The sequence below is a fragment of the Crocodylus siamensis genome, chromosome 10 (genome assembly GCF_052110815.1).
Source record: "Crocodylus siamensis isolate JL-2025a chromosome 10, ASM5211081v1, whole genome shotgun sequence".
NCBI lineage: Eukaryota > Metazoa > Chordata > Crocodylia > Crocodylidae > Crocodylus > Crocodylus siamensis.
The window spans coordinates 49,091,982-49,119,522 of NC_143404.1; the positions used below are offsets into that span (position 1 = coordinate 49,091,982).

Here is a 27,541-nt window from a genome sequence, read left to right on the forward strand (position 1 = left end):
TCAGATAAACGAGGAGGAGGAAGAGGCGGGAGAGGTTGGAATGGATTTGGAGTAGGAAACCTTGGTGGAAACAACACCAGAGGTGGAAAGGGGTGGAATGAGTGTTGTGGTAGCAGCACAACACCTAGAGGAGGAGAGGGAAGAGGAGGTGGGAGCACAAGCATTCTATATATACATAAAAGCCTTAGTCTGTCTGTCTGTGACACTTTATTCACACGCTGATTGTTGTCTGAAATGACCAGAGTCCTCCAAGAGCATTTTAGACAGGAAGAGTGATGGAGCAGACAGATCAGGGCAGTGAATCCAGTGGTGCTGGCCTCAATCCCACCCCCACCCCCACGCCTGCTCCTTGTAGGTGGTGGCCGATGGTGCTGGTGGTGCAGTGCCGGCCTGGCCCCACCCCGCTCCAGCCTCACCACCACCACTGGGCCCTGACAAAAGCTTGCAGGGAGGGGAAGGTGGTGCAGAGGAGGGGAGGGGAGGGAAGTGGGAAGGTGGGGCACAGTGGTGGCATGCAGCCTGCAGGCCCTGAAAACAGCCAGGAGGGCAGGAGGGGAGCCAGGGGGGAAGTGGTTACATGCAGCCAGATGCACAACAACAGCAGTGCAGTGACTGCGGCTGCTGTTTGCAAGCTTCCTCCCTTTCCCCGTCCCTGGGAGGCAGTGTCACCACAGGGTGCGGAGTGGGAAGCCAGAAGCAGAGCAGCAGCAGTACAGGCTGATGGGTGGTGGCAGCCACGTGCAAGCTCCCCTCCCCACCATTCCTGTGAGAACCAGTGGCAGCATGGGGTGAAGAAGCAGGGGTTGAGGAGGGCCCATGGGTCTGCATCAGGAGTGGCGTGGGCTGTGGATGGGGCCATGTAACAGGACTGGCACGCTGCAGCCTTTCTGTGGGTGGCTCCACCTTCCTGTCTTGGGCCAACCGCCTGCTTACTCACCTGCCATGCCTTGATCTTAATTGATTGAGTGATGTAATTAGCGGGAGGCTGCCCACTTTATATGCCCAGTGTCAGGGGGCGTTATCTGCGGCTCCTTTCCCTCCCCTACACCACAGCCCAAGCCTTGCAGATGTTACTTGACATGGTTTGCCCTATGTCTTGGCCCTCTTCTTTACTTGTGGTGCCCCTCTCTGCCCCCCCTCTCACTCCGGAGCTTCTCGCTGCCCCCTCTCATTCCGGGGCTCCCTGCTGCCCCCTCTCGCTCTGGGGTTTCCTGCTGCCCCCTTTCGCTCCGGGGCTCCCTGCTGCCCCCTAGCTCTGGGGCTCCCTGCTGCCCCCTCTCACTCCGGGGCTCCCTGCTGCCCCCTAGCTCTGGGGCTCCTTGCTGCCCCCTCTTGCTCCAGGGCTTCCTGCTGCCCCCTCTCACTCCGGGGCTCCCTGCTGCCCCCTCTCACTCCAGGGCTTCTTGCTGACCCCTAGCTCCAGGGTCCTTGCTACCCCCTAGCTCCAGGGCTCCTTGCTGCCCCCCTCCAGCGTCCAGAAACCCCACACTACCATGGCATCCCTATGAGGCCTCCTCCACACCTAATAGCCTCACCCGGTCCTCCGGTTGGATAGTAAACACCAAACACAAAACACAAAGCCCCTGGGCTATAACGTAAACTAAACCGCCTGGTCAAGAGTCCATGTTCTGTCCCTACCGGGGTTTTCCTCCACCCAGTCTCATCACGCCGCAACTGCTCAGGCCATCCGGCTTCCCTGCTCTGCTTGCTCAAACAGGGTTCCACCTTCCTTGGCTGCCAGAGGAGAACTGCCCTCCTGGCCTTATGCTTGGGCTTAAGAAGGGGCCAAGCCCTGCCTCTTCCTGTCAGCTGACCCCCTTGGTTTCCCTGGCAACCAGCACCTGTGCTGCCCTGGTGACTGGCAGTTGAGCCTCCCCCTCCTCACCACTAGGGGTCTCTCCTGCCATTTCTGCTTTTAAGCGCAGGGCACCCATGTGCACTGCGACAGGCCCACAGGGCCAGATGCGGAGGATGGGGGAATGGCGGCTCCACAGACTGTTGTGTGGCGGCCACTGCATACAAACTCCTTTTCCCCATATCCCTAGGAGCTGGTGGCGGTGGGGGGTGGAACAGTAGTGTTAGGGTGCATGATGATGCACCAGGGGTGGGGGGCACCTGGAGCTGGAGGCAGAGCAGCAGCACCATGAGGCGCTAGGTGGTGGCACTCCATCCCCATCCACCATTGTCCTCTGTCATTTATGACTGGCAATTTGCTAGTTCTAATATAAAATAAAGGACTTAGTCCATCCATCTGTCTGTCCATACTACTCTTGGAGCACTCTGACTGGTTACGGAAACAACCAATCAGAATGCTCCAAGAGCATTATGGACAGGAGGCAGTGGCAGTGGCATGACAGAGCACATTCATAATGGCAGGGATGGAGGGAATGGAGGAGCGGGGTGAGGCCAGCAGTATTGGCTTTGCCTGCCCCCGCCCCTGCCCTGCTCCTTGGAGGCAGTGGCAATGCTTTGTGCTGGATGGGCAATTCACTAGTGGAAACAGAAGTAGAGAAAGAAATCCCAGAGATTGACCAAGAAGAAAGTTCTGCTTTAGAGAAAGGGAAAGGGGCACAGCCATGGCTAGGAAAAAGGAAGAAGCAAAGGCTGTAACAGTCATGGAAGAAAAAAACATGGGAAGATGGAAAGGGGGAGAAGGGGGAAGCGATGCTAAGTGGGAAACAGTATGCCAGAAATGAAGACAGAAGGAAGTAATGTGGATGAGGGGACACCAGCAGCCTTTCTCAATAAAGAAACCCTGGAGAACCTAAAGAGAGCATTGGGACTGAGGAAGTGGGGAGGGACAGAGTCACTTATCAGCAGTGATGTGGATGACCCGTAAAACAAGAGAGATGAGGGCCAGTGATTTCTGCCTTTTCTTTTTCATGGTGTTATGTGTTGCAACTTTAAATGTGAGAAGTTTATTGCCAAGGAAGAGGTAGGAACGAATTGCAGCAACTTTAAGATCCATCGATGCAGGCAAACTGTGTCTATAAGAGTGTGGAATACCATGGGGAGACAAACATAAATATCTGGAGAAGAGATGAGATTTGGGGTGGTCATGTTGGGCAGGGACATGAACAAGGTGGCAGGGGTGGTAGTGTTAATTAAAAACCCAAGGGTTAAAGTCAAGCAAGTGCAAGTGTTAGTAGAAAGAAGAATGCAGAGGGTGTTGCTGGAGACAAAAGAGAAAGAGGTAGAGTTGTTTAGCATAAACGCACCAGCAGAAGGGGAGCAGGGCTTTATTCTGGAAGTTGGAAATGTATGCAGTCAGGGGGAGACACTGAGTCATCATTGGTGACTTCAACTGCATAACTGAGAAAGGTGAGGGGGAGGAGTTAGACAGTTCCTCAAAGATATTAAAGAATATTATCAAGGAAGAAGGTTTCAAGGATGTGTGGGTGGGAGAGAAAGCATATATAAGTGGAGCCAGGAGGAAGAAAAACTTCAAGGATCGATTTTGTTTTAGTCTCAGGAGTGGTGGTGCACAAGAAAGAGATACACAATGTGGGTTTTAGTGACCATTGAGTGCTAAGGGTGGAGATGGGAATGGCGAAGTGGAACAAGAAAGGAAAAGGCCTCTGGAAATTGAACGTTAGTCTACTTCATGTTGACAAGGTGTGTAAGGAGTTTATGGAGGAGTATGAGACATGGAGAACCTTAAAGAATTGTTATAAAAGCAGATGAGAATGGTGGTGTATGATCAAGAGAAGAACAAGCACATTTTTCATGGACATTTGGAAGAGAAGGGCAAGGGACAAGATGAGGGAGCTGAAAAGGAGGCAGGAGAGGGTGCAGCACTTGAGTGTGCAAGCAAGAAGTGGGGGAGAGGTGAAGAGTAAACTGGAAGAGGCAAAGTTTGAGGTGGAGGAATTAAAGAGAGAGTCTCTGAAAAGATATTCCTAGTGAAGGCACCGTGGATGGCAGAAGGGAAAGAATGGAACTCATATTTTGTCACAAAAGTCAGGAAAGCAAAGGGAGAGGTGGAAAGAGTGTAAAAGAAGAATGGAGACTGTGTGGAAGGCCAGGAGGAGGTACTGAACACTGTGGCAGACTTCTATGAGGATTTGTACAGAAAACAGAAAATTGATAGCAAGCAGAAGAGGGGTTTTTTGGTGGACATCAAGGAGAAGGTGAAGGATGAAAGGAAGGAAGGATGAGTTATGGGGTGGAATAAGGTTAACAGAAGTAGAAAAATGTTTGAGAATTTTTAAAGGAAACAAGTCACTAGGAAAGGATGTACTCCCAACCAAATTCTACATGAAATTCTGGCAGTGGGTGGGAAAGGATTTGGTGGAAGTCTTCAGAGAGATAACAGAAGAAAGGAAGATTGGTGTGGGTTTTGCTGATGGAGTAGTGGTGCTACTATATAAGAAGAAAGATCAAGAATGCCTTAAGAACTGGAGGCCAATCACGTTATTGAATACAAATTACAAAATCATGGCAAAAGTCATAGCAATTCAAATGAAAAGTCCTCTGGATCAGGTCATACAAGAGGGCCAAACATGTACAATGGAAGGAAGAAGAATCGCACAAACACACTGGGTGTTGAGAGATGCCCTGGCATATGTGAAGGAGAGAAAATAGAATACAGTGCTAGCAAATTTTGGTCTCAAGAACGTATATGATAGAGAAACACATGAGTTTTTGTTTGAGGTGCTGCTGAAAATGGGATTCCCAGAAAAGTTGGTAGGCTGGATGGAACTGTTGTATGGCACAGCACATAGTCAGGTCCTGGTGAAGGGAAACTTGGGTCAAGCCTTTCAGATACAAACAAGGGTGGGACAAGGGTGCCTTTTGTCACCCAGGACCTTTATATGTGTCATGGAACCGCTGTCACAGAGAATAAGGGGGAACAAAATAATCAGTGGAGTTAATATTCCTGGGGGGAGGAGGGATGAGGACTGAAATGCTCACTGTATATGGATGACATTAAACGTGGTGGTGCGAGATACAGTTTCATTAAAGAGAATCCTGAAACATATGGAAGACTATGGGGAAGCGTCAGGGGAGAAAGTAAACAGGGCTAAGAGTGAGGTATTGGGGATCAGAATTTGGGGAGATCTAGGAAAGTTTGGCATGAGGGTGGTTAAGATAGATAAAAATCTTAGGGGTGGTTCTTGATATAGAAGGAAAAGGGACAAAAGCATGGGAAGAGATAGGGTCACAAGTCAGGAAAATTTTAGGGTTTAGGAGCACAAGCAGTTTGTCATATGCTGGAAAGGTGAAGCTGGTGAAACAGGTGTTGCTACCCATTGTGCTGTTTGTGGGGGGTAGTATATCCTCTGTCATGGATTCAAAGCACTGATTTGTATGTTCTTCTGGGCTTCTAAAACAGAAAGGATTGTCAGGAAGGAATTCTATAAGGGCCAAGGGTGCAGAGGTGGGAACACCGGGAGATAGAGACATTTATCTACACATGCTATGCTATGCTGTGCTATGCTAGAATGGTGATGAGGGAAGCGCTGGAAGGAAGTGGGAAAGTGGGAAATTTTTGTAGATTTTGGGTGGGAAAATTACTGTGGAGCATGGGCCTATGTGGAACAGGATGGAAGGGGCAGTGGGCTTGGAAATTGTTGATGTGTTATGGGAAAGTAGAAAAATGTATTAAAGTATTAGGTTTGGAAGGGCTAGGGATACAAGATTTGAAAGAAAAGGGAAGGATTTTGAGGGAAAGACAAAGTAACTGAGGTGGGTGATTTGTCCAAATAACAAGCAAGGTGAGTGTGGAGAGGGGTAAAGGGGAAAGATTTAAAAGGGGAGTGTGCAAACCTGATGTGGAGAATGGTGAGGAAGGTTTTAACAGTAGGAGAGGTTCAATATAGGTGGGGTTTGGGAAGAACAGCAAAATGCGTATAGGAGAAGCGTGTGGGGGGAAGAATTGATGGTACATGTATTTTGGGAATGCAACTTTGCACACGAGGTTTGGAGGAGGGCTCAGAGATTTTTACAAATTTTAGAAGTGAACGATAAGGTAAATTTTGAAACAGCGATGTAAGTGTTAGTTAAGAGAGGACAGGAAGAAGGGAAGATATGGGCATGGGTGATCTGTGTTAATATCACACCGGGGAACTTGCTGATCATGAAGGGAATGGATTTTACTACAAAGGAGTGTTTACAGATAGCCCTGTTTGAGCTCAAATATTACATGCAAAAGGACAATGAGGAGGAAGATGAGCGTGTAAGGGAGATGTGGAGGAAAAATAAATGGAAATACGTTTTAACTTGATGAGTGCCTGAAATCATGGCAGTGGCGATGTGTAGGGGGTGCATGGAGGTGCACGTGCACCCCCTGAGAGTGCCCCTGGCAGGCTGCACTCTCTATTTAGCCGGCAGGCAGTGGGGCAGGTGGGAGCACCAGTGCACGCCCTCCCCCCCACTAACAAGCACAAGCCGGGGAGCAGGGCCACCAGCAAAAGCAGCTGCACCATTTCCGGAAGTGGCTGCAGGACTTCTGGAAGTCACACGTGTTGCAAAAGATTGCCGTTTGTTTCTTGGAGGCTCGCAAAGAATCTCAGACACACAGTCATTTAGCAGCACAAAAGGTGATTTGCAAGTAGGGTCAGAGCAGAGTCAAAAACTCAGATTACTCCGAACCCACCAAGGAATTTTTGCAGGCTGTATTTATCTTTTTCCTCCTGGGCACGTGTGCAGAAACAGGAACTCTTACAGCTCATTTCCGTTTCATACAAACATATATGTGATTACATCACTACATCCATCGCATGTATATTATAATTAACTACTTAAGTATGCAGGGCGGAGAGGTAAATATGCATCAGCTAATTGAGCATGCTCAGAGACTATTATAGGTCACCAAGAGTTTAACCCCCACCCCCTTCAAGGACACAGTCAGTTGAATTCCAGCTTCTGTAATCTGCATGAGAAAGGCTAGGGAGAAGCTGGGGGAGAGTCTGCAATTTAGTATAAGAAGAGCTGTGGCAAGGCTGGCCAAGGAAAAAAGTCCTTGGCAGTGTTTCTTTCTTATCAGGTGCAAGATGCAAGCTGTGCATTTCTAACAATACTCCATTTCTAACACACGGATGTTTTTTGGTGAGTGAGATTGGCCGCCGAGGACTCCTACCCCAGACACTGACTGGTGTAAGGGGAGGCATGTGCCCACCCTGACTCAGGAGGCACCAGCTGCCCATGGATAGTGGGATGAGAGAAAGGGGAGGGGAGGAAGGGGGATAGTTGTGGGAGGAGATAATGTTATTGTAAACTGTTAACAGATGAGGAGGAGGTAGTATGTTATGATGCTTTGTTGGATGATATAATGTTTGACATCAGTAAATATACACCAGAGGGCTTGGATTTTTAATAAAATGTTGAGTTCACTTTAAAAAAAACCAACATCAGTATGTTTGCCCAATAGGCTGCATCCAAATGCACATGGACACTTGATTCCCTGGGAAATACCTGTGCCATGCCACACATACTCTGGTGCATGGCAGGTTACCTCAGGTGGGGTAGGGCCCCTACCCTTTAAGTTCCTTTAAGTTCATTCCAGAGCTTAAACTCCCCACCTACCATAGGGGAGGCTGGGGTCAGCAACTGTGCTGATCCCAGCAGTCTTATCTGGGGTCCTGAGGGCTGGGGAAGCTGCAGTCACACTGCTCCTGCAGCTGGCGGCCTAGCCAGGCTCCAGTTTTGGGCAGTGTGTGCTGCCACCACATGTGCTGGCCTGGTTGTCTAGACCCTCTGAGATGTGTTATCATTTTCCTTCCCTGCCTCCCCCTCCCCACTGAGGCCCTTTCCCCCAGGCCTGGCACCAAAAACAGAATTTATCTTTAAATTTTGGTGCACTTTGATATGTAGATTCATTGAACAGAACTATTTCCACACTAGTTCCTAGTGGCAGTTCCTTCTTATACACAACATCTAATCACATCTTTGCTTAGGGCATTTTACTCCAAATGTAAACTGATTTTTAATAGCTTCTTTCAAAAAAAGAAAAAAAAAGTATCAGAACAATAAGAAGCAGACAATGTTTTTTAGGCTTGCCAAGAATCCAGAAATGCAATTCCTTTAATTTCATTCCAGAGGTTAAACTCATATTGTTTTGTTAAACAAAAATTTGGGTCAGGCACATAATGCTTTTTTTAAAAACTCTGTTAAATTGTTATATTCCATTCTCAAAGTCATGTGGAAAATCTAAGTCTCTAAGCACCAAAGATGTCCTGTTTTTTCCTCTACCAAAAATAACCCTTTCCACAGCCATATCTTCTTTATTAATTTTATTCTTATCTATATTTTATAGGAATATTAATATGAGCATCTGTGATGTAGGGAGATTAGTGAGTGCCTAGGGTGAGAGGGCAGCATTGATGGTATGCCGATCACAGTAGATGAGAAAAGGTGCAGGCAGTCACCATTCAGTTTACCCCACTTCCTCACTAAAATACATTGTTTGGTAGAGCACTGGGTTTCTCGGCTCCTATGGCTGGGCAAGGACAGAGCAGAGCACTTTGCTCTCTATTTACTTTATAACGCCAACCTTGTCCCCCACTGGGTTCTTGGAATCCTTCCAGCCCCTGCCTTGAAACTGGCACATAACTGGCTTGATTGATTTTTTCTATGGATGTCTATTTTTCTGTCTTCTATTAGATAGTGAATTCTTGTGCAGGTGTTATATTTTCTAGTTATAAGGCTGCTCTAGAAAAGAAGTCAGCTACATACATATCAGTCCCTTTCTGCAAAACGCTTCCAAAGCCCTTCTACACTGCTAGTTTAGGTTGACCTTAAGATTGCCCTCAAGCCCAAACATACCAGCCATCTTTCCCTTAGCACCATGCAGTGCCAGCGAGCTCAACCCCAGAAGCCCTGCTGAATTTCCAGGTATGTGGTTGAACTTGCTTCAAGTCTCCTCTCAGTCCAGCCTTTCATATAGCATTTGGCCTTCTCCACATGTCTTCCATATGCAAAGGCAAACCTGGAGAGAAACGTAGTCTTCAGATTTATTCTTGTAAGTGCCTAACTTCACAAATGAAGAGTACAGTGAAGATGGCTTTGGTGCAGGCTATGAGGTATGACATAAACTAAGCAGTTTGCATATCTTGGGTTAGGTATGCGGTGACCTGAAAATCAGTCCTAAATAATAGTGTAGAACAGAGGTGGGAAAAATATAGCCCGTGGGCCAGATCTGGCCCACCAGGCCCATGAGGTCCCTAAGAAAATTTAGAACATTTATATTTAACTGCTCCTGGCTTCCTGTCAAAGATGACAGGAAGCCAGGGGCAGTAGAACCCAAGCGCAGCCAGCAGCAGGACCTAGGAGCAAGGCCACCCCTGCCACACCCCACCCTCATTGCCCTCCCACCCCCACCCCACAACTGGAAGCCTCTGCCTGCTGCCCGCCAACTTTCACTGCTTCTCTGCAGCCCACTGGCTGCTCCATCACAAAGTGCCCCCACCTGCATCACCAGACTGCAAGAGCATGGGGCCCACACCAGTGCTCTAGGGCCAGGAATGGGAGGGTATGGGTGTGTGTGTGTGGGCATGTGTGTGTGTAGTGAAGGAGGGCCACTGTGTGTGTGTGTGTGTGTGTGTGTGTGTGTGGTGAGGGAGGGACGGGGGGTGTGTGTGTTCATAGGGGAGTCCTACATGCACGTCTCACAATACACATGCACTCACACTGCCATACACTCGGGCCCCAATACCCACACCTCCTCATAGACCCCAGACACCCTCCCCACCACACACAACCCCCACAAATCACATACCCACCCACACCCCACATATCCACACCCCCCCACATGCTCCCTCACCTCACACCTATCCATTCCCCCACAATACCTCCACACCCTCCCCCACACCTCATATACTGACACATCCCCAGCCTCCCACAAACCTATACCCACCCCCCATGTCCTCCACCCCCCACTACAATGTACAAGAGTAAGACTTTGTTTTAAGCTGTTGTGCAATCACCTCTATGTGCACTACGCAAACACATGTAAATCAGGGAAAAAAATGTTTTTTGAAGTCAAATTAATGAATGTTGTAGATGTTCAATTTTTAGAATATGATTTGGTATTTTTCTGGTTCTGAGATGGCAAAACCCTTTCCTGAAAGGAGTATTTCTGGGGGCACGGAGAGGGGCTTCTGCTGGCAAAGGTTGGGGGTTAGGGGACAGGACTTCCAGTCGCAAGTTGGCATAATAATTGCCCGCTCCGGTATAGAAGTATCCTACCATATTTACCTGAATCCAAGGCTACTCTGAATTTAAGACAACCCCCAATAATTATATTCTATATCAGTGTTTCCCAACCAGTGAGCCATGCCACAAAAGTGTGCCATCAGAAATGAACAGGTGTGCCATGGAATTTTGCCATTGCAATGAGCTACAATAGGTGTGAGGATGGAGAATGCCTTAACATTCTGCAGAAAATTTTTATTAATTTAAGTGTGCCTTGGGCTGGAAAAGTTTGGGAAACACTGTTCTGTACCCCCCACCACTGCACCAGGGAGCAATGTCAGGGAGCAAGCAGCGGCAGGGGGGCAGGCAACAGCAAGGCAGCAGGTTGTGGGGTAGTCAAGTGTCTGCCCCCTGCTCCTCACCCCTTGTACCTTGCCCCCTGACATCTATCTCTCCCACCACTTGCTCCCTAACACCCCCCCTCAATGCCTGCCCCATCACTGCCCAGAAACATGGGAAATACCAATAGCAGATCACCCCCAACCAGTGGCTGTCAAACCGCTTCTTGAACACCTCCTATGATAGAGAGTCCACAATTCCCATAGGCAAGCTATTCCACCGCCTCACTGTTCTAACAGTGAAGACATATTTCCAGATATCCAATTTAAATTTACTTTTCTGCAGTTTCAAGTCCTTGGTCCATGTACTCCTCTCTACACCAAGACAGAGTTTGGCCATGGAGCAAACTCTATGTACCTAATAGAATTTGCCCAGGGACCACTGGAATGGAAGCAGGAAAGGTCTCTACAACCGCTTCAGTTTTGTACGGTAACCAATGATCTAAAGCTCTGAATTTGGTGGTGGCTGCAGAGCCAGAGAAGAGTTAACCTAGCTTTTGAGGCGACACCTTCTCTTGCAGCAGCACCTTTCCTCTGCTTCTTGCCTCCATCCCAGTGCCTCCCTTGACTGAGCATCCAAGGCTTGCATACCACACATAGCAGCTACCTGTGCCACTTGTGGCTCATGTGCTATGGGTTGGCCACCCCTCAAATATCACCTCACGTTAATATTGGTGATTCTTCACCTGACAGATCTTAAGGTTGCATTTGCCTTTCTAATGACGATATAACATTGGTGGTTCATAGTCACCTTGGCTGCTTATAGATATGAACCCCCCCACCCCCAATAGTGCATTACTTTCAGCTCAGCATGGGGGTGCACTGAGCACAGCACATGCCCAAAAGAGGCATCGCACTAGTTTGACCTGGTTTACCCAATATCTGTATAGATCAGGAACTTCAGTAGGGTTTCTTGGCGCCTTTATCCAAAGCTGATTCAATCACCTATTAGATAAAAAGCACCAAATGCATGGCCAAAGCACCCAATCTATACAGACACTGGGAAGCTGGGTGAAATTAATGCGCTTCCTCTTCTGGTAAAGTGCTGTTTTGTTTTGTTTTGTTTTTTCACATCTGTCAGCAGCCCTTGTGATTAATGAGTACACTGACAGCAGCTCCTCCCAAAAGTTCAGAAATCATCGCTTAAAAAGGAATAAGTATTACATTATAGTTTTAGTCTGTCTTTTGACTTTTTTCAATCCCTACTTCTCCCCCCTCTGGCACATGTGCTAATTAACAGGGATGCGGTTTTCAATTTTCCCCTGGAAAACAGAAAAATATGGAATCCTCACTTTACCTGAGGAAAAAGTGGCTCTCTCATTTTAACAGAGAAACCTGCAAATTTTGCTCTTTTGCAAAGAGTTCTTTGCAGGCTAGCAGAGTTCCAGCCTGCAAGGTGCTGTCAGGGGGCAAGAAGTGGGCAGTCAGGCAGGGGGCATATGTATTACAGATTTGGGGTTTTTTATAAGACAATTTGCAATTTCTTTTTGTCAGGGAAAACCAGGATCTCTGCTAATTAATACTGCCAATTCTCCCAGGTTATAAAATAATTTTAGCCTCCACTACTCATGGCAAACCCTCAAATTAATCCTCTCAAGCCAGCTCCACTGGGGCTCCTTCCGGAGTTTGTTACCCTACCCTTGTGCATGGAGGGAGGAGTGGGTGCTGTAGAATAGTCCTTTTTCACTCTAGGCTTGGGTGGGGGGCAGGTTCAGATTTCCTCAACTTCCATCCCTTTCTCAGGGGTTACAGGGAAAAAAAGAGGTAGTCCTGGGGTAACTAGGTTGGGTAAGCAAGGTTCTGAGCTTCTTGTGCACAATCCCTTCCACCCCTGTAAAGATGGCATCAGCTCCAGAGGCATTATGGAAACCCTGCAACAACCTGGATCATCTGTTTTACCCTAGGAGGTATGCAGAAAGCCAGTCAAAAGGGATGTTCCCCTAAAGCACAGTTAAATTCATGAAGGGGCCCCATTTATGCCACAGCTGGGCTAGCCCCAGAATAGCCAAAATCCTGTCACCTGAGAAAAAATAACAATAGGTGATAACACTAGTTTTTGAACATGGGAAATGTTACTTTGACTTCTAATAGGTAGTTTATAGTTTCTACAAGGAGCTGCAGAGGCATACTGGAACTAGGCTGAGAAATACAATCTAAACTAGTAAATAAATTTGGCTAAACTGCCAAAATGATAGCAGAAATGTTGAAGAGAATGAAGAACAAAACAACAGGTACTCAATATTTTACACATGTCAATCTTAGCATGCAGAAAGAGTTTTACACTGTTAAGTATTTGGAGATCTATGGATGAAAATGAGTAAGAGGTCATCATGTGGCTGTAATTAAATAGTTGCCACAACTACAGGCTGCATTGTAATGTAAATGCACAAGGGGTAGAGGAGAGATTTGATTCTAGCTCCTCCTGGATTTAGAACACAAGTGCATAACCTTTATGGTTCCCTAACATGGATTTGAGGAATGGTGGCTGGGAGAGGGTAAATAATTAATATACAGCTCCATGCTGCCCCGAGAAAAAGAATATTGGATTAAAAAAAAAACTCCTTCTGTTCATTGTTTTTCATGATTTTATTTAAAACAGGCACTTTTAAGTGGGTGAATCCTACTGCTTGTTAAAGTGCTGAAGCAGTCAGTTTGACCTAGGCAGAAGGCCTGACCCAGAGCCTATTGGAGTCAATGGGCAGATTTCCACAAACTTCATTAGGTTTTGGATCAGGCCTAGAGTGTGAGAATTCTCCCGCATATTCCTCCAGGAGTCCCTCACCCTTGTCCTATTGTCCTGAATTGAAACTTTCCTAAACTGGACAGGACTGCCTTAAGTGTGGATATGAAGTTGATTTTTGTTTGAACTATAAATTAGATCTGTGCCAAGAAATATAATCTGTTCTAAACACCAGATTCAAGCCTGGCTCTTTAGATGTAATTTACCCTCCAGATGGTCATCTTCCTAATCAAAACTGATCAACTTATGTTTTTGTCTGTTTTAATTTCAGTCCATTAGAGCAGCAACTGCCAGTTTCTTTCTGTAATTTAGGCTCTGTCATTATTTCCATTAAGAAAGCTATTTTTTTTTCAGGTCAGGCTTGGCAAAAAAATTGTCTTGAGGCACTGACTTAGCAAACGAAGTTCTGGCCAAAGAAAATGACTTTGTTTCTAAATCAAATTTACTTTATTTTGGCCAATTCAACATTTCTGAGATGCATAAAATTAATGAGCAGATGGTCAGGGATCATAGATGCTCTTGATAGCAGTTCTGCATACCCATAAAATGGTTTTGACCAACACCCACTCAGAAAGCCTTCATTAAGGCTCTATCCAGTGATGTTCTGAATACTTCCTTCCAAAGACTCTCAATTCCAACTTAAGTCAACACACAGTCCATCCATACTACTTCTGCCCCAGCTAGGGATGGTGCGTGTATGAAAAATAAAACTTCATAACCAAGGGCACTCACAGGAGATAGACGTTCTGAAGTCCTGTGGGCCTGTCATCCGTATTCTAATATTATAAAAGCCTTAGTCTGTCTTCCCATAACGCTTTATTTGCACTCTGATTGGTTGTCTGAAACAACCAATCAGAGTGTGAGAGTTTGGACAGGCGGTGTGGCAGCTGTGCCGCCATGACAATGGCAACGAAGCAGGGGGCAAGGCCAGCTCTGGCCTTGGAGCTGGCCTCGCTCCCCTGTGGCCTGAGGTGACAGTGGTGATGGACAAGGAGGATGAGGCACCAGCCCCAGCCTGAAGTGGTGGGGGAGTAGGGAAGTGGGGAGCAGCCCCAGCCCCGGACCAGGGGGATATGATCCTGGCCCCAGCTCAAACCAGCGGGGGGGAAGCGGGGAGTTGTCCTGGCCCCAGCCTGAAGCAGCGAGGGGAAAAGCAGGGAGCAGCCCCAGCCCCAGCCTGAAGTGGCAGGGGGAAGGGAGTGGATCGGCCGCAGCCTGAGGGTGGGGGGGCGGATGCAGTACTGTGTCCCCACCCCTCCTCCCCCTCAGCATTCTTGACAGGCAATTTGCTGGTTTCTTATAGTTACAGCTTTTAATTCATACATGTTTGTTGTGAAAAAGACAGGAAGGACCTAAGCCACTGTTTACCTAGGATATACACAGAGGTAGCACTTCTCATTGGTATCACATAAGAACCATGGTTCTTCCTTTTAGAGATGCTAAGTACTGTTTAGTGGCCTCAGTAAGAGTCAGACTCTCAACAACTGTTAATCAGATTCTGTTTAAATAATTTTCTCACCTGCAGTCAAAAGCTTGCTGACAATCAAAGATGACCTATTCTTTCTTAACAGTTGTGCAACATCCCTATGGGAGCATCCAGATGAGTCCGGTCATGAGGAATGTGGCCCTGCAAATATGTTTGTAGCACCACATACTGCACAATCTGCAAGGGTACACTGCCTGGGCATGCACTGCACCAGGTTTTTTTTCACAGTTTTCTTTGACCCCTAAATATCCAGGGGTCAAAAAAACCCACAGAAAAAATGGTGCAACATGCTCAGCCAGTGCATGCTGCTGAAAAGCAAAGCCGGGCCAGCTAGAGCCATGCTGCGGTTGCTGGCCAGGCTCTGCATGGCAGAATCACCACAGCTACGGCCCCCAAAAACCCCTAGGACCCCAGGTAAGGCTGCTGCTAAACATTTAAATTTCACAGAGAAGGAATTATCTGCTGAAGCTCAGATAAAAGGTACAGGGAAAAAATGAAAGGTGCCTGCTACCTTGATCTATTTATTGTGGTTTTATTTATTTATACATTTCTGGCCCAGAGTCACAGGGCTCCTATTTTTATTCATATTAGTAATTTTTCTGTTAGGATCAGAGAGTGCCTAAATGATGCTGGGCAAGTCACTTAAACTAGTGTTCTCACAAGTGACTGCTAATTTGGTGTTCCTCAGTTTCTGGGGCTAGGGGCAGACATTCAAAAAGCCTGAGCCTGAATTGCTTCAATCTTCGCAGGTTAGTCTAACCTGCCTAGGCTGAACCTGTTTGTAACCTCACAGACATCCCCTCTGGACTGAAGAAATGTAGGCACATGCCTGCAGTGGCTCAGCCTAGAAGCTGGGGGGTGCTAGAGCAGCCCTCCCTTCCCTTCCATAGTGCTGAGAAAAGTGGAAGGGAGGCATGGCCAGGCTCCAGCAGGATGTTCTGATTAGGGAGGGGTTCCCCCCACTCCCCTCACTGCTTCTGACTAACAGGGAGCCACCAGAGAGTTACACAGCATTTACTTACACAGCAGAGAAGAACATTTATTAGTCCCATCAAGAAAACAAAAGCCATTCTCATTAGTTCAAGCTCTTCTTAAACAACTTTTTCCAAGAAAGAAATGGAGGCACTTTACCAGCTGTTTACCTGTTGCTTAGCTCCAAAAACCCTAAGCAGACACTGTCTTGTCTGCCTTGCAGAGATACCTCTCAGCTTTAGCTAGCCTACCACATTCTGGTTATGATCCATGAGAGGGGAGGGGAGGGAGGATTCCCTGCTTGAGCAGGGAGTGTGGTGGGTGGGGGGTACAGGAGGAATCCAGGTAGACCCTCTTATGCCTGCCATCTCTGCTGGAGTTCCAGCCAGGGAGCAGAGGGGAGGGGCCAACCCAGCTCTCTGAATTAGACAGCCCCTCCCAAGACTGCAAAGCATGTGGGATGTTGTGGGACTCTGGTTTAAGTTAAACCAGGAAGAGGTCTGGGACAGATGTTGCATAAACCAACTTGACCCAAATCAGTTAAGTCTGATATTCAACAAGATTTATCTCAAACCAGTTTCAACCATTTCAAACTGGTTTATGTGCACCGAATGTCTGTTCTGTTAAGGGGTTTAAACCAGTTTCTGATCACTTAAACTGGTTTATGTGTAATGTCTGTCCCTAGCCTGGGTGTCTAACTTGAGACAGGGGACATTACTCACAGCTGCACCTCAAGTTAGTGGATGCTATACTTTGAACATATAAAAACTAAGTATATAAAGCTAAGTATTCTGAATAAAAAGTAAACCACGAGCCTCCTAAATTTCAAAACTGGTATACATGTTTGACCTTCATGTGTTTCTCAGTTCCCCATTTATAAACTTGGGTGCCACCCACACTGCACAAGGATGCGTGGAAGATCACAGAATTAACATTTATTAAGCACTTATCTGTTTCTACATGAGCTCTACAGACATGCCCATAAGGAAGTGAATAAATCTGCACTAACAGAAGGATTTGTTTTGCTTTGTTTCAGACAAACAATCAGAGTGCATACAGTAAATAGACATTGAGCCACATATTGAACAATGAAGCTAAAAAATATTGAATAGCTGCTCATTAAATGATTGCCTTCAGTCCTGTATAGTGAATCACATATATAAGCAATTGTAGCACCAGTGAGCACTTTATGATATTATGATATTTTAGTTGTAATCATTTTCTGGGAAGTGATTGATTATAGACTCATGGATTTCTAACAAATAAAAATACAAGCAAAACAAGTGTGCCTTGAGAACGTAATTTAAAGGAACAAGGAGTAACAATACTGTTCCTAAAGGAACTAGATCATGCTGGAAAATTATTAGTTACCCCTTTTGTGCCTTCCTTTGAGGTAGAATACACAATGAAGATATGCTTCATTGTGTATGACTCCTTATAAGAGAGCTGTTTGAAGAAAGATTTTGCAGAAACCCTCCATGTAGCTGTCTCCCCAAACCTCCTGTGATGGAACTGACTCATAGACATCAAGCTCATAGAACATAAGCTTTTCTTTCCCCAGGGACCTGAGCAACAAGGGGTAGGTCCTGTTTTGAAAAGTAACCACAGATACATGTTCCACAAAGAGCACACTCAAAGGGTGTCTTCACCATGGAGTGATTTCAGTTTACCCAGGTACTGCCCATCATCCTTTCTACCCTTCCCTTCCCCAGCCACACACAAAATCTTAGCACCTGGATTGGACAGTGTCATCAAACTTAGTTGCCACATCTTATGGGAAGGGAGGACAGGGAAAGGGTAGAATTAAGCCCTTTTCATCTGTGCTGTTAACATGCCTACTTTGCAGTAAGGATGCAGGCTATATCATCTGATTGCTGATAATCTTTGAATGCCTTCTCAAACTACTTTCCAAAGAGGATAGATAAACTATTCCACAACTCACTGTAAAAGAATCAGAGCAATTTAGCTTACTGCATCACAAAGCAAGAGAGGAAGTACAGCACATGCAGAGAACTACAGCACCAATGAGGATACAATAAGGTGAATGCTTTGCACTGTTGGTTTACACAGGTTAGGATGACCTGGATGCTCAGACAGGGATTCCAAAGTTAGCAGATCTATTTACAGTGCAGTCAGAGAAGGAACTGAGTAAAAACACAGATCAATTTGATGAGACAGCTGTGACATTTTGAAATTGTACTGTGATAAAGGACAGTATTTCTTTTCAAGAGTCCATAATTCGTTAGAAATTGTTATAGGATAGGATAGAAATTCACTAGAGAAAAATAAACATCATACTTATAGGTGATTATAAATATTTCTCTTAAACTCTTCCTATGTTTAGTGAAAGAGTACTCAAAAGCTATAATTTAGGTATTTCTAAGTATTCTGTGAAACTGAAAATTCCGGTAGTCTTGATTTTTGGTCTTGCATCTGCTTCACAATTAAAAAATATAATCTGCTGCACATGTATCAAAGCTGATCTTATCCATATCTCTACAGTAATAAGGAAAAGGTTGTTTCTTTAAAATAACATTCTAGTAGTAAAACAATGCTTATTTGAGAGCAGTGGGAGGATGGGAGGGGAAAATAATAGGGATGGAAGGGGAAATAATAGGTATATTTTGCCTGAATCTATAAATGTTTTTTCTTAAATAATGTGCTTATTAAAGTCAGACATTCATGCTCAAACTAATGCATTGAAAAAAGAAATTATATCTTAATATAAATACATATTGCATAGAAATTGAAAACAATATATTGAAAAAAACAGTTCTGAAACGTATCAATTACATTCCCAAAAATATTCTATCCCGTCATTTCACTCATACTCCAAACACAGAAACGTAACAATGAGGCTACTCTGAGACATCCTTCTGTAGCCAGATTTGACATGTAGGCTTTTGACATGCTTCACAATCTGAACCTGAAGGCTGCTGAGGCTAGGCGTTTTAACGAAACCAAATAGCAATCAAAAGCAGGTCTTGGTTAAAACCTTTTGATCCTTGGAGTTGTGTTGGGTACACACTGATCTGAAGACACTAGATGCAATGGTGAGCTCCGGCTGTGGCTGTAGGTTAGAAACTGAGGAGCACTGTTACATTTCTGAATATTCATTAACAATGGTTTGGTGCCTACATCAAATCTGCTTTGGAAAGGTGACTCGCTGAACTTCTGAGTTACTTTCTTGCTGTGTTAATTGCTTCATCTGCCTATTGTGAGCCACTGTCGAGGGAAGTGACATTCCCTAAGCTCCTGGGTCTGCCATCAAGTGCAAAAACTCAGTCTCCTGCCACTCATTTTTCCTCTTAATTATAAAATAATCCTTAAAATAAAAACCGTTTAGAGGACAAACAAAATGAATAGTTTTCTTTTAAAAATTGTACATGTAATTAGATTGGGGTGGGCAATTATTTTGGCTGGAGGGCTTCTTAATGAGTTTTGGTGAGTTGGTGAGGGCCACAAGGGTAGCCTGCCCCCTGGTCAACATATTGGGACTGGAAGTCCCACCTCTAACCCCCAACCTTTGCCACCAGAAGTCCATCCCCTTGCCCTGAAAGTACTCCTTTTGGGAGGGAGAGTGCTGCCATCTTGAAACCAGAAAAAAAAAATCAAATCATGTATTAAAAAAAAAAAATCAAACACCTACTATAACTTTTTTTTTATTTGTCCTTAATTATGTGTGTTTGCATAGTGTATCCAAAGGCAATCACATAATAATTCAAAATACAGTCCTACTCTTGTATACTGTGGGGGGGTAAAGAGGTGGGGGGGTGTATGTGTGTGTATGTGTGTGTGCGTGTATGTGTGTTCTGCATGCTCCAGGGCTCCATGCACCTGCTGCCCAACCTGGCAGCCTGCTGGTCCCGGGGCACTGACACAGGCCCTGTACTTTCACCTGCCACCTCTCATTCCCCCACCCCACAATTAGATGCTGTAACTCAGTGTCAGATATCACTTATTCTGCAAAGAATCATGTCCAGAGAAGGTTATGAGTGATAACCAAGCAGACTTCAGACCTATAGGAGTACCTATAACTAAGTTATTCCTCTTATCACCTATATAGAAAATGGTTCTTAATGTAAAGATAAAAAGGAGCTGTTTTTCCTGACTTACCTGCATACAATATCATCTGGCATACTGACCTATTGCCTAAGATAGCAAAGAGCATTGGCTGATCTAGGATTTTGAAAGTGGAGTGGCACATGGTGAGGTGCATCACATAACACAACACATTTTTCTCCAGGTAAAAAGACACCAAAAGCTTTACTAATAGGCTAGGGGCCTAGGGCTCAAATTCAGTTCAAAATTGTTCCAAAAACAAATATAACTTTATTGGGATGAGTTAAAAACAGTCTACAAGGTTATGAAATAAGAGCTACATTACCAGAAGCAACTAACAGACAGCAGAATTGCAGAACAAAGGATAGGTTGATTGGTGGAACATCAAGACAATTAAAAAGGAGAGAGAGCCATTAACACTGGTGGAATGAAGAGTTTAAAAGAAATCAGATAGATTTTAATGAGCCATGAAGTCAGCTGACTCCCTCACTGCTTTCTAAATAGAAATGCTGCTGTCACTTCCAGGCACCTGGTTTTGAACTTTGGGTGAAGCAGGAATCAAAGTAGGGTGAAATAGCACTAGGGCTTCCTTCCTGGATCCACCCCTGCCAAAGAGAGTAGGTAATAGGGCTGTGTGAAACAGCACCACTTCATTTTGACTTCCATGTCACTGTTTCAAAGGGATAGTGTTTCATTTTGTCATTTTGTTTCATTCAAAGCATTATTCTGTTTCATTTCGTAGAAACTCCTTCGCTGCTTCATGTTTCAACATTTTGCCCATAAGACTATAATGGAAAATCATGAAAATACCTATAACTTTGTCATTTCTTTCCTGATTCCGATGAAAAATGCAGGGATGGTAACTCCTTTTGAGAGCATGAAGCCTGCCAAGTTTCAAGAAGACAGGTTTAGGGGTTTCTGAGAAACTGCACCTAAAATTGTTCAAAGCAAAACTCATATCACTTGCCGGCAGCGGGAACCTGCTGTCATCCCGCATGCAGATCTGGGGGCCTGCACCCCCAAGGAGGGCTGCGGGGCTATGCCAGACTCTTCCCATGGGATGTGGGCCCCTGGATCTGCATGCAGGATGAGAGCATGCTGTCACTGCTGGCTGGGGGCAGCACCAACACGCAAGTGTGCCCAGTGCAGCCCATGCCAAGTGCTGGGAAGAACCCAGCGGTAGCCTGCTGTCATCCTGTGCAAAAATCTGGGGGCCTGTTCCCCCTGGGAGGGATGTGGGGCTGTGCCAGACTCCTCCTGGGGGGCACAGGCCCCTGGATCTGCGTGCAGGATGACAGCAGGCTGCCCCTGCCAGCTGGGACTGGAGCTGGGCACAGCTCATGCCAAGCTCCAGGAAGCCTTCTGCTGCTGTTGGCCCCAGCCAGCAGGGGCAGCATGCTGTCATCCCACATGCAGATCCAGGGTCACAGGCTCCCCAGGAGGAGTCTGGCACAGCTCCACAGCCCATCTGCACCCAGGCTGGGGCCAGCGGCAGCACCAGGCTTCCCAGAGCTCAGCATGGGCTGCGCACACTGCCGTTGCCAGCTGGCAATGGCAGCCTGCTGTCATCCCACATCATCCAGGGGCCTGTGCCCCCCAGAAAAAGCTGGAGGAAGTGATCAGAGAGCTGGGGGAAAGACTGGGGATCTGGGGAATCCAGCTGAGAACTGAAAATTCCCGCAGCTCCTGGTTTGATTCCCCATCCCACTGTTTAATTCCCCAGCTCTCTGATCACTTCCCCTGGGTCTTCCCAGGGAGTGGAGGCCCCCTGCATCTGTACACTGGGTTTCAGCAGGCTGCAGTTTCAGTGGCAGCTTGCTGAAAACAGCTTCAAAATGAAGCACTTGTCGAAATTTCTCACAGTCCTAGTAGGTAACCTTTATGAATTATAGCTACAAAATTATTCTTCAAGCTAGACAAATTATACTGGGCTATAAACTGATCATGTTGTGGATCCAGGCACCTAGATTTTTCCCTGGATTGAACAGGAAAATGAATAACCATTGTTTTTTAATTGACTGGAAACAGCCAAAAATGTCCATCCAGCTTTATATTCCAATCAACTTTAGAGAGTCAATTCTAGGAACACTGTGATAAAAAGGCCACCACACTACAGAATTCTGTCTAATTTGCTGCAGGTTGCTTCAGAATATTTCCATGAAATGGATGTGAATGTTACCAACAGATGTTTAGATAGTACCAATGTGGTCTCTCTTAAAAACATGGAGGTTGAGAATCAGCCTACTGCAGGGAAACCCCGCTGGGATGGAAGACATGCTAAAATGAAACCTGACCACAAAAAAGAGAAAGGCAAAAGCAAAAGAAAAATAACAAGAAGAAAACAGAGGCAAAGATGAGATAGTGTAACAGATACACAAACTGTGTTGATTTGATAAAGTAAAACACATTTGCTATTGCTCAGAAAAGACTGCTTTGCTGGATTGATCCCATTATTTTAACTGAAGTCTTGTCCTGCTGTGAACTGTTCCTTGCTATCTGATTCTTGAGACAAATTGCCTTCTTGTGGTGCTTCAGAAGAATGGGATACAAAACCACTCTGGCTATAAACTTTGCAGTGAGCACAAACTTTTTAGCTGCAGGTTTATGCTCAAAGAAATCGAGGAACTCGTAATAATAAATCAATGAGAAAAATCAGCAAGAGCAGCAAGAGCCATCAGCAAATGGCTGCATGCCCCAGCTTTGAGTCTCTGGCACTATTACTGTTTTATAGTCAAAATGCTATTTGGGATTTCATTTGGGGGTTTTGGAGTGATCTGGCAGTTTTGAAAATGCTTATCATTTCAGATGATGTCAGTATCTTCAGTGTCATTCTTATAAAGTGATGAGACTTTTAAAGATATATAGAAAATGGTTTTCTACCTCTTCACAGTATTTGGCTCTTTCAACAATATGATTAAAAACATTCACATGGGTTATTCAAAATTCAAAACAATTGTTTTCCTTTTCATTTCCCCATTTTATTTTAATCCATTTAATTCAAGTTTAAATCTTTTTTTTGTTTGTTTAATTTCAAAGCAATTCAACATAAACACTTCACTTTTGGTCATCTCATGGAAATATCAGAAAACTCTACAGAAAAAAAATTAAGCCAAAACATTTTTTCATTAAAGTCAGAGTTTTTTGCAGAAATTAATTCCAATTTTCAAGACAGCACTAATCAACAGACGGGGGAAAAAATTCCACAAACATTTCTTAGAATTCAAATTTGAATTTTATATTGCATTGGTTAATCATTTGTTGCATAAATTATAAGTATTTGGCTGTGCTAATTTTTCAATTATATAAATAACAGTTATGACTTTTTAAAAAGAGTAAGAAGGAGCATAATAGTGGTATTTAAAGTAATGTCCATTATTATGGAAGTCAGATGCAGCTGTTCAACACTTGAGCAAGGGAAAATCCCATGAACTAAAAGGGAAAGAATCCTGGAGCTGATTAAAAGGAAATATTTTTTTACCTTGGCAAGTCTGTAGATCTCACAGCCATAACATCTCTCCAAGGTCAAGAACTTAACAGGATTAAAAAAAGGATTAGAGAACTCTATGGATAAAAAGTATATCCGCAGATGCTTCTAATATTAAACAAATTTATAAATTACATAAACTTTTGCCTCAGAATCCAAGCAACCTGTCAGTTAGGGTGAAATTTCCACAATGATACATTATTAGAAAATTGTTTATTTTGGATTTCCTTTATCCTGTCTCTAAATATAAGTGATTAGCCAGTATCAGAGACAGGATGCTAAACTAGATGAACTGCTAGTTTAATAATCATAGAATCATAGAAGTAGGGTTGGAAGGGACCTTGTAGATCTTCAAGTCCGACCCCCTGCCTGGGCGGGAGAAAAACTGGACTCAAATGAGTCCAGCCAGGTAGACATCAAGCCTCTTCTTAAAGATCCCCAGGGTAGGAGCCAGCACCACTTCCCTTGGAAGTTGGTTCCAGCTCCTAGCCACCCTAACTGTGAAGTAGTTCTTGCGGATGTCTAATCTAAACCTACTCTCCAATAATTTGTGTCCATTATTCCTTGTCATGCCAGGGGGCGCTAGGGGAAACAGTGTCTCCCCTAAACCCTTCTGGTCCCCCCTAGTGAGTTTATAGACAGTCACCAGGTCCCCCCTCAGCCTTCTCTTGTGAAGGCTGAACAGGTTTAGGTCCCGCAGTCTTTCATTGTAGGGTCTGCCCTGTTGTCCCCGGATCATGCAGGTGGCCCTCCTCTGGACCCTTTCAATGTTGTCCACATCCCTCCTGAAATGGGGCGCACAGAACTGGACGCAGTACTCCAGCTGTGGCCTGACCAGCGTCGCATAGAGGGGGAGGATCACCTCCCTGGCTCTACTTGAGATGCACCTGTGGATGCACGACAAGGTCCGGTTAGCCCTGCCAACCGTGACCTCGCATTGTCGGCCCATGTTCATCTTGGAGTCAATAATGACTCCAAGATCCCTTTCTGCCTCCGTGCTCTCAAGAAGGGAGTTTCCCATTCTATAAGTGTGCTGCTGGTTTCTACTGCCTAAGTGCAGCACCCTGCACTTGTCAGTATTGAAATGCATCCTGTTTATGTTAGCCCACTCCTGTAACCTATCCAGATCTTGCTGCAATCTTTCCCTCCCTACTAGCATGCTCACCTCACCCCAAATTTTGGTATCATCAGCGAATTTAAACAGGTTGCTTTTCACCCCATGTCGTCCAAATCGCTGATGAAGAAATTGAACAGCGCAGGCCAAGGACCGAGCCCTGGGGGACTCCGCTGCCCACTTCCCCCCAGGTCAAATATGACCCATCCACCACCACCCTCTGAGTACGACCCTTGAGCCAATCTGCAATCCATCTGACTGTGTAGGCATCAATGCCACAGTCGCCTAGTTTTTTAATGAGGATGGGGTGGGAGACGGTGTCAAAGGCCTTGCTGAAGTCTAGAAAGACTACGTCCATGGCAACACCTGCATCCATTGCCTTTGTGACCTGATCATAAAAGGCAATCAGGTTGGTCTGACATGACCTGCCCCTAATGAAACCGTGCTGGTTGCCCTTGAGCATCATCCCTGAAGCCGGCCCATCACAGATGTGCTCCTTGAGGATCTTCTCAAAGAGTTTCCCTAGGATTGAGGTAAGACTGATGGGCCTATAGTTGCCCGGGTCCTCTCTCTTCCCTTTTTTGAAGATGGGGACCACGTTAGCTATCTTCCAGTCATCTGGCACCTGGCCCGAGCACCACGAGTGCTCGTAAAGCCATGCCAAGGGCCCTGCAATAACCCCAGCTAGCTCCCTCAACACCCTGGGGTGGAGAGCATCTGGACCCGCTGACTTGAACACGTCCAGCCCCTCCAGAAGCTCTCTAACCCAGTCCTCCCCAACCTGAGGTCTGGAGGCGTTCCCCTCAAGTCCATCTGGCATCACAGCGGGGAAGTCCCGGTCCCTGCACAAGAAAACGGAGGTGAAGAATTGGTTAAAGAGTTCCGCTTTCTCCTCTGGCGCAACCACCAGATTGCCCAGCGTACTTTGCAGGGGCCCCACATTACCCAGTGCCTTCTTCATCCTCCCTATATATTTGAAAAAGGACTTTTTATTATCCTTGATCTTGGATGCTAGTCCTAGCTCTATGTCCGCCTTAGCTTTCCTGACAGCCCCCCTACAGGCCCAAGCAGAGGAGTTATACTCCTCTTTGGAGATAGCACCCCCCTTCCACTGGGTGTACGCCGCCTTTTTGGTAAGCAGGCATTCCCGGATGCCCTTGGTGAGCCAGGGGGGCTTTCGGGCACTCTTGCCCCCCTTGCTTCTTGTTGGGATGGACTCCCCTTGGGCCCTGAGTATCGTTTCCTTAAGGAACGACCACTCGTCCTGGACACTGAGTTCCCCTGCCCTCAAGGACCCCAGCGCCTCACCTACTAGTCTCCTCAACTTGTTGAAGTTGGCCCTCCTAAAGTCTAGGGCTACTGTCTTGCTGCAGGCCCTTGACACCCTGCGCTGGATGGTGAATTCCAGCAAGCGATGATCGCTATCGCCCAGGTGGTCAAGAACCTGGAGGCCCCTTACCAGGTCATTGCCTGTGGCCAGGACCAGGTCCAACAGGGCGTTTCCTCTGGTGGGACTGTGCACCTCCTGGATTAAGTGGAGGTCCTGTATCTCAGCCAGGAACCTCCTGGAACAGTCCGTCCTGGCTGACTGTTCCTCCCAGCAGATGTCCAGGTAATTAAAATCACCCATGACAACTACATCCCTTGCCTTAAGTGCCTCTGCAAGTTGGCCCGAAAATTCCCGGTCCAGCTCCTCCCCTTGGTTGGGGGGTCTGTAGTAGACCCCCACTGTCAAATCGCTCTCCCCACGGTCCCCTTGAATCTTAACCCAGAGCACTTCAGCCTGCCCTTCCTCTGACCCCATTCTGCTGGCAGAGGATGTGTAGTGCTCCTTGACATAGAGTGCCACACCCCCACCTTTCCTTCCTTCTCTATCCTGCCTGTAAAGCCTGTAGCCCCTAATGCTAACTGCCCAGTCATGGGACGAATCCCACCACATTTCTGTTAGCCCTATGACATCTGGGTTTGAACTAGCTATTCTGAGGGCGAGTTCCTCCTGTTTATTCCCCATACTGCGAGCATTGGTATATAGGCATTTAAGGCCTTGCAAGACTGTGTGTGCCACCCCCCGTTTAGGGAGACTGTCTGGACCCCCGTTTCTTACCTTAGCACTCCTTGCCTTTGTCACTTGTCTTGCTCGGATGGCGTCTCCTCGTCTTCCTGCGGCCCCCTCCCCCGGCAAGGCTAGTTTAAAGCTCGCCGTACAAGATCAGCCAACCTGGAAGAGAAAACACGCTTGCCTTTAGGAGAGAGATGAAGCCCATCCCACCCAGCAAGTCCCCCACCCGAAAGCACGGGTCATTATCAAGGAACCCAAAGTCTGCCTGGCAGCACCAGCTGCGTAAGCGTCGGTTGACCATGCCAATGCAGGCCTCGTGTCACCGTCCCCGCCTACTCACTGGAAGAAGAGAGGAAAATACCACCTGCGCCCCCGTCTCCTTCAGCTTGTCCCCCAGAGCCTTGAAATCCTTCATAATGCGGTCAGGGTTGCCCCTGGCCATGTCATTTGTACCCACATGAACGACAACCATGGGGTACTGGTCTGCAGGTCAGATGTAGGCCGGGATCCTTTCCATGATGTCCCTGACCCGAGCCCCAGGCATGAAGCAGACCTGTTGTGTCCAGGGGTCGGGCCGGCAGATGGGACCTTCCAGTCCTCATAGGATGGAGTCTCCGATGACCAGGACCCGGCGTTTCTTCCTCCTGGTGTTCTCTCTCTGCCCATTCCCTGTTGTGTGGGGAGTGGCATCGTCCCTGCCAGAGGCCATTCCACTGTCCTCCTCCGTCACAGCTGCCAGGGCGTCAAACGTGTTCTCCAGCTGAACCTGGGGAGCTTCCACCGCTCTAGGCCTACCAGCTCTGGATTTGGGCACCCTCTTCCACTCCTGAGTTGGCTGCATCTCCTGTGGGGGCTGTACAGTGGGCGACCAGGCCTGCAGAGAATAGAAACAGGCATCAATTTCATCCTCTGCATCCCTGATCCCCCTCAGCCTGCTCACCGCAGCCTGGAGCTCCCTCACCTGCTTCTCCAGGGCCCTAAGCCGTGCCCAGGAGGCACAGGCAAGGAGACCTCCAGGTCCCACCCCCCCCAGGACCCCACCAAGCCCCCTCCACAGACAGCGGGGCAAGGGGCCACCGACTCCACCATGAG

General features: G+C 46.6%; 1 protein-coding gene across 1 annotated transcript; it reads right to left on the minus strand.

The window, feature by feature from the left end:
- Positions 1-27,541, minus strand: LOC149856557 (uncharacterized). The gene is made up of 3 exons (XM_090064078.1): positions 27,411-27,541; positions 25,122-27,323; positions 1-124 (listed from the first exon to the last, which is right to left on the minus strand). The coding sequence occupies exons 2-3, from the start codon at positions 26,399-26,401 to the stop codon at positions 1-3; spliced, it is 1,404 nt and encodes a 467-aa protein (XP_089920204.1). The 5' UTR covers positions 26,402-27,323; positions 27,411-27,541.

Coding starts and splice junctions, on each gene's coding strand:
- LOC149856557 (XM_090064078.1), bottom strand. CDS start 26,401: ATGGGGAATAAACAGGAGGAACTCGCCCTCAGAATAGCTAGTTCAAAC. Junction 125..25,121: donor GAGGGGCTGGACGTGTTCAA/GTCAGCGGGTCC, acceptor CTCCTCCTCTAG/GTGTTGTGCTGCTACCACAA.